Here is a 13,542-nt window from a genome sequence, read left to right on the forward strand (position 1 = left end):
AAGAAAAAAATATTATTCAGTGCTAGTGAGGACACCAAAGTTCCTCAGAAGCTTCTCGGGCTCCCTCTGCTAAAACTACTGCCCTAGTACAACCAAAGGGTCTTTCTATTAAACAACTAGCCCCATGATCCTGTGCTTCTCAAGAAAGAACCAATTACATATTTCAGATTTCATTCCCTAGTGGGAGGGCTCCACACCAGATATTAATTAAATGGGAAGAAATGCTCCAGGTGACAGGAAAGATTTCTGCTGAAGACCCTGGAGGGCAGTCAGAGTAAAAGAGGGACAGGGAACATGTGACCTTCCTGATGATGTTGGGCTACAACTCCCACCAAACTTGACCATTGGCCATGCTGCCTGGGGCTGATGGAGTTCAACAACCCCAGGAGAGCCACTGGCTCGCATCTGGGGAGTAGGCTTCGCTAGGCTAGAAGGACCTGGTATAAGGCAGCTCCTTATGGGACAAATGACTACCCCATTGGCAACTACTGGACTCTTTTGAGTTTCCCTTCTCAAGTGGCCTTCTACTCCTTTTGATATGTTCTCAGCGGCTTTTTTCCTCCTTTTTCTTCTCCTGAGCTTGCAAGGCCCAGGCTGACTACAGTAAGATGAGGTATGAAAGATTTCAGAGCATTTCAAACAAGTGCATATTTGGGTGGCCATCTCTGATTTAGGAAGAAGCCATGATGAATATTTTCTCCTAGATGTATATAAAATATGACAACGACAAGATCAGAGAGTAAAGATGAGGAAGATCCATTTGTTCCTCCCAATCTGCTATTACACAAGGCCTCATCTCCTAGTTCAGGGGGAACACTGAATGCCTATCTGATCGTACATAAATTACGCTGAAGGAAAAGCAGGGACTCAATGGAGGGCAAATCCTTGCCAATTCGGGAAAGCAGCTATATAAATACAATTCCATTGGAATCTCATGCCTGCTACAAATTGGAGGAAAAGCAACATCAGTACAAAACAAATGGATGCAAATTCTCCTAGCCTACCGAAATTAGCAGCAATCAAGTCCTAGTGACCAGTTAGGCTGGCGGACCAGCTTGGTGGCAGGGCTACACTTCCCAACATGTTCAAGCAACTGCTGGCAGATAGGAAGAGAGGCCACTGTGATGTGTTAGTGGGTAGGGACCGGTCTCTAGGATGGACAGATCTGGCCACAGATCCATTTCCATTGCCTCAGGCGGCGGAGGCCTCAATGCCGTACAATCTTAAAAGACATTGGGTGGGATTCACTTAGCGAGCCCCATCTGCAGAAGTCCTGTGCAAGGACTTCTACTTGTGCAACTGGGATTCACCCCCCCCCCCCGGAAACTGGCTGGAGGGGAGGTTCGGGAGAAACCCCGGAACGGCACGTGCGGGGAGGAGAGAGGGGATCATTTCATCCCACAAGCCAAAAGTATTTGAGCAGGCGGAACGTTCATCATCGCACAACACTGAATTCCACCCAATGTCTTGCCATTACCTAATGGAATGAGGAGACAGAAACAGGGATTTGATATCGCTGACACAGGCTTGCCTCCCATCCCACCTTCAGCTTTGTATGAAGGAGGAAGAGCTCTGTTGCTCACAGCTAACCGGTTGCCCAAAATCCCAACCCTCTCTGCTTCACCTCCCTAAGCGAAGTTCAGGCATGCACTAAGGAAAGCCAGTGTAAACCTGCACCCCACCCCAACCGACAGTTCAGAAAGGCCGACATCTCCAAATCGCTTCCCACCCACCCGCCAGCCATCCAGTTCCAAGACCTGTGGCCACCTTAGCGATGGCGATGAGGCCATACTTGTTTGCATGTGTTTTGTGTGGAACAGGTAGCTGCGCAAAGATGGGAGAGAGCAAGGCCTCCGTGGCCTCTGCCCTGAGCATCCCCTTGCCCTGAGAGAGGAGCGTTGATCATGAGGCTCATCGTAAGGCTCACACCCTAGCAGAGGGATCAGGACCAAGTCTGAGGGAAGAACTCCCACTTCCCCCACCAAGGAACAAGGGCTCAGGAAGCAACTTGTGAGAGGGACAAAAGCCCTGTGGGTGGCAGGGGCGGAGGCTATTAAGACTTTAAAAACCAAACAGAAACATTCTGCCCGTCTCTCCCTGTCTGGAAGCATTTACTTCCAATTTGTAGCCCCAGTACTGTAACTCTGTAGGAAGGCCTGGCCCCAGTTTCCTTGCCAGTGGTGAGCCTCAGGCAAACACTCTACTCTCAGGCTCTTTAGCCACAGTCCCCTCCCCCAATTTCCTCCTGTTTCTACCCTTGACTCTCCAGTTGCCTTCCGGCTGGGCTAGACATACTGGACATATAAGGACAGACATCCCACAACAACCCTCCCACCCCTCTGGATTGGCCTATTTCCCTCATTTGCCTGTTCCTCAGGCGCCGTTGATCTGGCCCACCCCAGACAGTGAGATCAAAACAAATGCTCAAAAAGTTTAGGAACTGGTTTCCGGCTTGGTCTAGCCAGCAGCAGCCCCCCTGGCTCAATGGGGTTGCGTGTAGGAACTGAGTAACGGAACAGCGCCCCCTTGGCTCAGAGCGGAGCTGTGGACTAAATTACGGCACAGTACTAGCAGAGGTAGGGGAGCAGGAAATGTATCAAAGCTGGCCGAGTTCTCCCAAGGCGTTGATCCACAGTTGTGAGGGTCCGGGCCTTGTCTAGTGACTGCCTCCGCTCTTCCCGCCACCCGATGCCCAGTCGGTGATGATGAAGCTGAGGCTCATGATCATGAAGAGCACGCCAAGGCATGCAAAGAGGGCTGCCTGCAGGGGGAAGAAAAGGAGGGTCACTCACACAGAAAAGGAAAGGGGCTTTTTGGCCCGGGTTTTCAGCCCTGCTCCTCTAACCTCCCCATCACCTAGATCAAGGATAGCTAGCTCGTAACTCACAGGCCAGATTTGGCTCTCAAAAGAATTTTAAGTGGTTCCTGGCAATCCTGCCCATTTTGGGTTCAGTAAAAGCACAGGCAGACTTCCTGGTCATAAAAGAAAGTGAGCTCCTGAAGCTGCACAAGAGAATATACAGTATATCTAATAATTCAATGTTTTGCTTCTTACCTGGGTTTTATCTATGAAGTCGCCAGGCATGCCAAGAGCATGCACTTCCACACTATGACACCCTGGGTGCTACATAGTGCCAGCTTTACTTAAAGAGTGTCTTGTGCAGTCAAATTTGTCCCTAGCTTCCAGGCCGCTGTCTGTAGGACAGAGTGATCCTTGCAGATTTAGGTCTTCCCTCATCTACAACAGGTTATAACCTTCACAACCTTGTACATCACTCTGATAATGGTTACGATAACAAAAACTTTGCTTTCCAAAACTACAGTTATGGATCCCTTCCCAGGTGCGAAAGCCTTATGGTCATATAAAATAGCCATAATTATCTTTCTCCTGTTAATAGGTGAGAGGGAACCTGATGAAGGTATATCTACAAGGATGGCCCAACTGATTTTTTGTGCTCCTGACTTTACAATCTATGGACTCGAGACTACTATGGTCAGAACTATGACGGTATCTGATTGTCTCTGAACCCCTGATTGATGAAAAGATATTGGTGTCATGGGCAATTAGCAGCTCCCCAGATGAGAAGCACCCCCCCCACAACTGCCTTCATTGAGAGGACAGTTCAAGAACAGCAGTGCCTGACAGGGCGATGTCCTCATGTGGACAGTCTAAGATAGGAGGGCCCATTGGGCAGGAGGCCCACACCTCACACAACCAGCAAAGCATCCCACTCCTTTATATACAGCTGGGTTCCTAAACAGTACATACCAGGATCTTGGGAGGGGATTTCGTGGGTTCCTTGTCCTTGGGCATGATACGGATGTAGAATATTGCTGGGAAGATGAATATCAGGCAGGGGGCCGACGTGGCACCTGGAAGAGACCAGCAGAGAAGAAATTCTAGTGACACACAAACACAAAAAACAACCTCCAGAAAGGGAGAACACTAAGCTATCCACCCACCCATCTCCACTTGTTTTTCCTAGCAGAAAGCAAAACAAGGTGTGCTGACGGGGCCCCTGGCCTTGCCCCACATCCCAGGCAGAGGCCAGACAAGCTATTGATTTCCTGCCTTAGGAACAGTGTTTTCTTTCTCTCCTCAAACAGTGGTTGGGGAGCTGGGAATGGAAAAAATAAAGTCCTTTGAAATCACGCCGCAAACAAACAGGTTGCTGGTGGTAGCTTTGATCCTTGGAAAAATGGGACCTTCAGGCAGCAGAATGGGAGAATGGAGGTGCGGAGTTGCATCCATGTTCTCAAGGGAACAGAGGAATTATTCTCCCCCAAGTAGTCTCCATCATCATCCTGACTCAAGAGTTTATTTCATCACTGTGAAGACTGGGTTGCTTTTCCAGCATCAGAGCTGTATCGGAGGGGTGATTTTGTGTGTGTAAAAACTGCCCTTCTGTGGAGTACTAGCCGTAAACCAATACCCACAACAAATACACAGCATACATTTAAAGCCCATGGTTCCCCCCAAAGAATGCTGGAAAATGTAGTATGTAGCTGTGCGAGGGTAAATTACAATTCCCAGGATTCTCTGGGGGAAGCCATGTGGGTGTGCTTTAAATGCTGTGTACACAGTCTAAGTTATAATGCAACTCCGTTTTACAGGGAAGTAAAAATTAAGATATTGGAATTGGTTATGAGAAAGTCACTTGGCTGCTTTTTCTACATGAAGGGTTTTATGTTTTCCTCATGTACTCTGAAGCTTAGCCACAGCGGAGACAGGAAGAAGAGCTGAAAGAGCTCTCTGCTTTCCTCCAGTGCATGCACTAGTCTCTTTCGACCAAAGAACCAGCTCGTCTATCCTCCTCTCCGTGGCCCAAAGTGTATCATGGGAATACCATGACCCAATAGCAAGTAGGATAATTTAAAGACGGACAAAAATGGGCTCCTTTTTGGCTGTACAGTATTAGTGTGCAAGGGCAATCCATACAGTGCTTGCATCCAGCTTTTTAAACTTCCCTAATCTCTCTTTGTTAAAGGCTACCAGAACGCAGGAACCACAAGGAAAGAAAGTGATCTGCTCAGGACACAAGACACATATCTTCTCTCCAACAGTTTTTCCTAAAACTACCAAAATTTATATTATTGTATTATTGTAAGTCATATATGCATGGTGCACCCAAGGGGAAGGTGCAGGTAGAGTGTGGCAATGGCAAACAAAGGGATTTAGGTCAGGAAAAAGAGAACCCTTGAAGGCGGGACTCACCAATCAGTCCAAAGATGCCCAGGATGGAAGGAGCAAAAATGACAAGCAAGTTGATGGAGGTCAGCAGTATGATAGCAATTATGGTGTGCCGAATCCAGCTGAATTCCTTGTCTTGAAACAGCATCTGCTGAATTGCCCGGCGTACCTGGAGAGTGGATGGAGGTACGGTCAGACTCCACTCTTAAGGAATAATTCACAATTCTTAACTGCACAAGAACTTAGGCCTACATTGACACCATATTCCCCATTTGTCCCCTTGCTCCACTGGGTAAACGTGATCTCTTCTGATTTTGGACTCCAATGTCTATTTGTGTCCTGCATTTTGGTGGGCTCTGGTTGCTTCTGTCCATATCCCAGCCAATGCAATCCACTACCCAACCAACCACCAACAAACAATCCTTGACTTAAATGGAAGCTAGCAGTAGCGGCCAATTTGAGGGGGTGATGCCACTCTTCCACCATTGGTGTTGCTGCAGCTTACCTAGCTTGTGTTAGGGCAGGGTGGCCGTCAGCGCTGTGTGGATGCACCAGCAGAACCACCAGATTGGCTCCATCAGTGCATCCACACAGTGGATCCTGACCTCACTGCTGCAGGAAAGCTGCAGCAACACTGATGTTCGGTGATGGTGGTGGTGTGCTCTATAGTTAAAATATTTTTATCCCAGCATTGTGGTTGCTGCTGGGAACTTGTTCTGCAGATCCCACTCTTTTGAGTTTAGCTTGTTGTGTTAAGCAGCATGCAGGTAGGCAGAGCTGAAACCTCCCATTTTCAGATCTTTACTTTTGTGGTCAAATTTGGACCAGGTCACAGGGCCCTGCTTCACACAAAGGGCTAAATGTGCAGAATGGCGCCCAAGTTCTCTGGAGCCCTAGCAACAAACACATCATTGCGGTAAGATATAAACTGATACTTGGGTTCCACCCACAGCAATCATGAGACACCACGGTAATCATTAATGCTCTTTTCCCTCTCCCTTGGTTTTCTACAGATGCTTAGATATTGCTTACTGCCCTTTCTAACTCTGCAGTGATCCTATGATTCTTGCTTTCAGCCACAGTCGGCATTGTACATTTCTGGAGTAAACTATTTGATCTCTGGTTCAGTTACCAATTACAGACAAGGATGGTCAGGCAGTCTAAAAAGGGGACAATAGACAATTAGACTGGTTTCTGGTGTGTGGTGTAGGAAACCACATGCACACACGGTTTGATGAAAAGGAGACTCACCGGGAAGAGAACAATGGGTACCGTCAGTGTCACAGCAGTCAGCACAGCCACCCGCACACACAGGATCAGCACATCAAACGGATCTACTCTGCTGTAGGTATGTAGCAGCTCTGATTCCACCTGGCCTGCAAAAACAGCACATCCATTATTGATCAGACTGCGTACTTAAGCAAGGTGTCTCTCTGCATCCCAGGTTTGGGGCACGACAGAACTGTTTCTTAGAAGGAAAGGCTATGTAGGTGTTTCTGCCCTGAATCTATGCATGTGAACAATGGAAGTGAATCCCACAGAATACTATGTATTAAATTGATACCACTGCCCTTCCTCCCAAAGGACCCCAGGAGTTCTTACTTGCTTCCAAGCAAACATGCATAGGATTGTGTTGCACAACATTAAAATAACAAGACAAAGTGGGGGGGTATTATTGCAATTTGGTTTGTTTGCAATAGAAGGACTCAAAGGAAATAATAATAATAATAATAATAATAATAATAATAATAATAATAGTTACTATTATTATCTAGAAGTTCTTTAGCAAAATGCATGGGATGGGTCTAAACTAGCTATTAAAGCTGAGTACTGGGAAATGCTTTGTAAAATGTGGAAAGAGCTCTGACACTTGTGATTCTGATCAATGATTTGGGCACCAGAAGAATATGCAGGGTCTGTCCTAGTGAAGTGTTAGGGCCCCCCAAGGAAATTCTACACTCTAGTCCCAGGGAGGTGTATGTATATACTCAGTGAAGTCATTTGTCACCACCCCACTGCCTACCTCTCCTCCACCACTTGGGTACCCCGTGGAAGGGACTTACCATAGAAAGTGAGGTAGCCAAAAAGGGCAGCCAGGAAGTACATGATGTACATGACAGCGATGGAGATGTTGGAGATGCACTGCATCTTCTTCTTGGTTGGGCTAAAAGACAGGCAGAAACACAGCATGAGAAGAACCGAATTCCTAACTATTTAAAGGCACTTCCTTCCCAATCCCAGCTGCTTCTCTACACACCTCCTTGAAGACAAAAGAGGCACCCAGCTAGAATGAAAGGCCCAAGATCTGAGATGGCCCCAGTTCATCCTGCCAAAGCAAACTATACAAGGCCACAGCTTATCTGATGACATGCCTAGCATCTCCCAAACAGGCAGCAGTTCCCTTGAGTGCTTGGAATTGATGTTCAGGCAAACCAAAGAAAGGGGAGCCTGATCAACGGAGTTCTATAAAGGACATGCTTGCTCCTTTACTGAATGGAATCAAACAGGCCATTTGCTGGCTTGGAGCTGGGGTCTAACGAAAAACCACCCAGAATTTTCCTTGATGCACAGTGCATGCATGGAATCTGCACAAAATGTACATGCTGAAGTCATGGATCCAACACTCACTCTTTCAGCTCAGTGTAGATAGGCAGGACCTCAGGGTGACACACAAAAGCAAATGCCATGATGGGGATGGTATAGGCTGTCTGCAAGGAAGAGAGAGGGAGAAGAAGAGGATGTCAGTTGACCACTGGGCATGCTCCCATTTCCAAGACCTTTGTTGTCATAGCCCCATAGCAACTTCCAGTAAGGGTACAACTACGCATTACACTTTTCACTGGAAGCACAGCATATGGGAAAAGGACTGTTCAACCCTTCCCTCCTCAGCCAGGCTCCTGATCTTCCCTACGTTTGGGGGGGGGGAATCTTCTACTGGCACAAACTGAACTTTTCTCACATCTTGCTCTTCTGATGCAGGTTCATCAGTTCTCGGTCTCCTCTGCAATCCTGCCCTCCATGACCCACTTTCAGTCCTTTTGGCCATGTTGCTCTTTGTACTTCAAACCACTTCACTGCTTCTGTCTGCCCCTCCTTCAAACACCCGGCTCAAAACCTGTTTAGCCAGATCTTTCCACTGAACCACCCTGTCTTCCCTTTATCTGCCCTGCAGGTAACCCTAACCCATTCTCACTACAGCTCTATCAGTCCCCTCTACTTCCATCACACATGGTCTGCCAGTGGTTCAGGATGCAAGACCGTGTCCCTGTCTCTGCGTAGTGCCCAGCCTCAGTGCTGATCCTATAACCACAGAACCAGATACAGCCAGACAGGTTTTCCCAGATTTGATATGATATGCTACTTAGGTTAATGAATATTTATGTATTGTTTGCTAGTCTGACCTGAGAGTTGAGGGTGAACAAGCTCGAAGAGCAGATGCCGTCTTCCATTGCTTGTCCATCCTCATTGTTGTTCATGCTGACTGGTGTGTAATTGAGGCTGACGGTGGTGTTGACCCGGTCAGGAAGAGGACAGGGAATGTTGAACTTCTTGTATATGACCTGAGATGGGATCAAGAAACCCTGTTAGGAATGATTGCCTGGGCTTATTTTGCCTTAGAGCAGTCTCAACAATAGACAATGGATGTGTTTGTGGGTGTTTGTATGAGTCAGTGTGGTGTGATGGTTAGAGAGTTGGACTATGACCTGGGAGAGAAGGGTTCGAATCCCCACTCACCCATGAAGCCTTGGACCAGTCACCATCTCTTAGCCTAACCTACCTCACAGGGTTATTGTGAGGGTGAAAGAGGGGAGAGAACCATAGACACCACTGTGAACTCCTTGGAGAAAAAGGCAGTATATAAACATGCACACAGTTTTATGTTTGGCCTGCAGCTTTCTTACTCCTTCCTACTGAATTAGAACAAATGGAAATCTGTGGTAAAGCTGATCAGTTTGGTCCCATTCAGTGGTAAACCACAGGTTTTCTCGGGACAAACGGCGGGCAAACGGAGGTGTGGACGAGTCCTTAGAAAGAGTGCCAACCAAACCACTTTACAGAGGGAGTTCCACAACCAAGGGGCCACATCAGAAAAGGCCACATGCTGGTGCAACCACTGACAGAAAAAAATGATGGTGTGGAGATAGAAATGGAGAGGGCTCCCATTTAAGGCATTCCAAAAGCATTTGGGCCACCACCATGCTAGCTAGCTATGTCAGAACGGCCGTTTGTGCCTAATGTTTGGTCGCAACCCATTATAACAGCGAGTACAAGCAGGACAAAGTGGCCCAAGTGAGAATCACGCTGCAGCTATATTCTGCAAGATATCACAGCTACACATATTTATAGAACTAGAGCGTTAGAAAAAGCAAGATTCCTTTAGGGTAGTTGTCCTGATGAGAAGCCAGGGTGAAGGATGTGACTTAATTTGCTATGAATGTTTTTCCAAGCAGCAGTATTTTGTGTGATTAAATGACTGCTTCAAGCTTAAGACTTGGCTTTTCTTGGGAGGCTGATGGCAGCTTAAAAGGGTGTAAAAGGCAACAGGGAAGGAAAACCCCATTGACTGTGCCTGCATCTCCTTCCCAGTGAATTGTGGGACTGAGTGAGCAGGGACGGCCCCATTCACTGAGGTCTCGGCTTTCTCCCTTCACCCTGCGCATCGGCACGAGGCTTCTTCTTTGTCCAGAAATAGATCAGTGTTGCTGACAAGGAAGCAAGAATGCTGTGACGCTTCTCTCTCGCTGGCTGTTGCTGAAATGGCCAGGGGCACGTTGCTCACTATCCACTCTTGACAGTTCAACAGCACTTGCGAAACTGGAGTCATCACCCAAGCTTTGCAGCAGGAACTGATACAGAATTCTGCTCTTTGGTCAGCCTACTGGCGTGGATGCAGCCCAGAAGCGGGGGGCATTTCAAGAGCAGGTTCAGGCTCTGGCAGGACCAGGTTCAGTTAAGACTGCTGGCTACTAGCAAGAGAACGATGGTTTCACAACAAGTGCCAGGCTCTGAAGCTCTGTTCCCATGGATCCTAAGTGCAAAATCCTGCCAGTGGGGATCTTATTTCTATTTGTTTTCATACTGGGCTTTCTCCAAGGAGCTCAGGATAGCAGACACGCTTCCCTTTTCCCCCTATCCCGCTTTCACCCTCACAACAACCCTGTGAGGTGGGATGGGCTGAGAGATGGTGATTGGACGAAGGCCACCCAGTGAGCTTCATGTCTGAGCAGGGGGTTTGAATCCTGGTCCTAGTACGATACTTCATTACTACACCAAACTCTCTTCTTCTGAAATGAACATTTCACAAAAAGGATGCTTGTTGTTGTTGTTGTTGTTGTTGTTGTTCCACTTCCCTTCAAAGACTCTTAACTGGATCTCCAAGCAACTAATGCCAATGAGGGAGCTGACAGTAGCAACCACAAAGGCCTGTAATTGGCTGCAGAGCTGACATGGTGTGTAATAGGTGGAGTTCTGCATTATAATTGGAGGGTCTTGAGTTCAAATTTCCATCCAGCCATGAAGCCCACTGGGTGACCATCACAATCTCTCAGCCAAATCTGCATCCCAGCGTTGTTGTGTGGATAAAAGTGGTATGAGGACGGAGGGGTGGGGGTGGGGGTGGGGTAGATATTTTGCACCAAACTCCTAGGAGGTAGCAGGGCACTATAAAAATGCCATCAGTTAATAACAAGACCACCATTTTATACTTATTTGGGAGTAAGCCCCATTGAACTCAACGAGACTCAACGAGACTCTAAGTGGATGTGCCTAGGGTTGTGCTATCAAGAAATAAACAACTCAAAATTACTGAGGGGACCTGAGGGTAACACAAGCAGTTGCTCCCTATTCAACAACTCACCGAAATAAGGAAGAACACCATGCAGCTGAGGGAGAAACCACTGGCGTAACCAAGATAACCTGGGAAGGGAGAAAACAGAAAGTTGCAGGGGACTTGAAATACTTCTGGAATGGATCATTCTCCACTTCCTCAGGTGTTATAGACCCCAACTCTGTCCAGGGACAGTAGTACCCTAGGGTGCAGAAACTGCCATGAGAAATGGCAGGTTTCTGGGTTCATGGATCACCCTCTGTCACTCTCTCAGGTCTGGATGGGGAACCTGTGGAGTAATGGGTGATTCTGTGTACTTTTTGGCAGGACTAGACAGAACCAAGGCCTCCATCGCCACCCACCCTGTCACATGGGAGCCATTTCCCTGTGGTGTGATCTCAGGCTGCTAAGGAGTATGTGCATATATATGAAAATTGTGTGGATCTCTCCCACGTGATCGACACACCCTTTTGCACAACAAACCCACTGAAGCAGCTGCTGGTAACCCTCCATAAAAGGCAGGTAAGACAAATTCCCAAGATTATGCTCGTCATTCCCATCCGCTGCTCAGGGAGACTTACCCAGTTGTTTCATGAGGGCCAGGGGGAGGATGATACTGACAGAGACCATGATGACTAGATAGTTCCCATTCATGTACCAGTCCCTGGAATGACAAAGGTCAACATTATATCCTCTGCAGGCCTTTGGATGAGAAAACTCTTAATAGTACATTTATATCATCAGGTGATGCAAGGCATGGAGCTTCCACCCAGGCCCTGACCAGGCCCAGGCCTGCTTAGCTTCACCAAGGTGACGGCATCCTGTGCCCTCAGACCCCGCTGTGCTTTCGATGGAGCAAGTTTTGTTCACACAGTAAGCATAAATTTGTGTGGGGAAACGTCAGGAGAAACTCTGCAGTATCTGACACTGGAGCAGGAACGGAACTTCATTCCACTCCACTGACTCCAGTGTCAGTTACTGGAGTGTTTCTTCTGACATCACCTACTAAACTTGAACTTTGGTGCAGTTTTGCAGGGTTCTAAAACTTGACCCGCTTGAATTAACATTCTAAAATAGAATTTCAGCTCTACTTAGAAGTGGATAATGGACAACTAAGCACCAAAATCCTAGATGGGATCGTCCTCGCCCCAGTATACCTGAAGGAGTGTCTCCACCCCCAACATTCAGCCCGGACACTGAGGTCCAGCTCCAAGGGCCACCTGGCGGTTCCCTCACTGCGAGAAGTGAGGTTACAGGGAACCAGGCAGAGGGCTTTCTCGGTAGTGGCGCCCGCCCTGTGGAACATCCTCCCATCAGATGTCAAGGAAATAAACAACTATCTTACTTTTAAAAGACATCTGATGGCAGCCCTGTTTAGGGAAGTTTTTAATGTTTGATGTTTTTATCGTGTTTTTAATATTCTGTTGGAAGCCACCCAGAGTGGCTGGATATGGAGATAGATAGATAGATATAGATAGATAGATAGATATATCATCATCTTACACCCCAAACCTGGAAATGGACTCAGAACTGAAAATTCCTTGGATGAGGGACTACCTGAGAACCCCTAATATGTTGGTCTGAGCTCTCTGGATGAAAGGCGATTCAATGTTTTGTTTGCTCATTTATTCAAATCTGTATACTGCTTATCCAAAAAAGTACCAAAACAGTAGAAAATATAAAACTATGTTGGCATACTAAGTTCACAATCAATGAGACATGGAATTGGGTGCTCTAAGGGGGGGGGCAATAATACTGCAATGTTGTTCTAGTCACAACAGTGTTGTTTGGTCAAGCCAAGCCTAACAGAGCCTGCAGGGCAGGCAGCAATGACCCTGTACGTTGGACACTGAGGCTCTCGTGAAAGCCGGCGTCAAGCTTTGATCTGCCTTGTATCTCAGCACAGCCCAGGCAACACAAACCTCCCTGTCTCATGAATGAATAATGCTGCTCTTTGCAGGGGACAGCTGTGGCTGTGCTGTGTGCATGAAGCTAAGCTGTGTAGTTTGCCCCACTGACTACCACTCATCCTGCTGAATCTGTCCCTTTCCCTATAGCTGTTTGCCCTGTCAGAGTGTATAAAGTCAGATGAGCTTAAAGCGAAGCAAGATGCTGGCTTTGCTTTCAGTTCTAAGGCAGGCTTGGTTTGGGTCTCTGATCTCTCCTGCCTCTCCCCACCCCCTGCTGACCTTCTCCTCCTCACTACCCCACATGCCCCATGGCATTTCAAGATCTCACGAATCTTTCCGTGAGGCAGAGCAACTCGGAAATCTGCCCCGTCTCATATAAAGCATGCAACTGAAACACACTACTCCAAGGTAATCTGTACAACAATATGCTTACCCAATCTGCATTAAGATTTTTGAAAGGGAGGTTTGTGTTGGTTATTTTATTTTATGCGGGGAGGTTAAGGGCGGGGAAGGGCTGGAGCACAGATATTCACAAAGGCAAAAGGAGAGAGTCTTTAAATGAAAGCGGAGGGGGAGAGAGAGAGAGAAAGAGAGAGAGAGAGAAGAAAGCAAAA

General features: G+C 47.4%; 1 protein-coding gene across 1 annotated transcript in view; it reads right to left on the reverse strand.

Moving 5' to 3' along the window:
• Positions 1–1,465: 1,465 nt before the first annotated feature.
• SLC38A3 (solute carrier family 38 member 3) overlaps positions 1,466–13,542 on the reverse strand; it is a 28,865-nt gene continuing 16,788 nt past the window's right edge. The window contains exons 7-15 of the mRNA XM_033140587.1: positions 11,600–11,682; positions 11,049–11,107; positions 8,593–8,751; positions 7,820–7,899; positions 7,255–7,355; positions 6,443–6,567; positions 5,216–5,360; positions 3,770–3,873; positions 1,466–2,761 (exon numbers count right to left, since the gene is read on the reverse strand). Of these exons, the coding sequence (XP_032996478.1) occupies positions 2,657–2,761; positions 3,770–3,873; positions 5,216–5,360; positions 6,443–6,567; positions 7,255–7,355; positions 7,820–7,899; positions 8,593–8,751; positions 11,049–11,107; positions 11,600–11,682 (961 nt within the window). The 3' untranslated portion in view covers positions 1,466–2,656. The remainder of the gene's footprint in view (positions 2,762–3,769; positions 3,874–5,215; positions 5,361–6,442; positions 6,568–7,254; positions 7,356–7,819; positions 7,900–8,592; positions 8,752–11,048; positions 11,108–11,599; positions 11,683–13,542) is intronic.

Source organism: Lacerta agilis, chromosome 2, assembly GCF_009819535.1.
Source record: "Lacerta agilis isolate rLacAgi1 chromosome 2, rLacAgi1.pri, whole genome shotgun sequence".
NCBI classification, from domain to species: Eukaryota; Metazoa; Chordata; class Lepidosauria; order Squamata; family Lacertidae; genus Lacerta; species Lacerta agilis.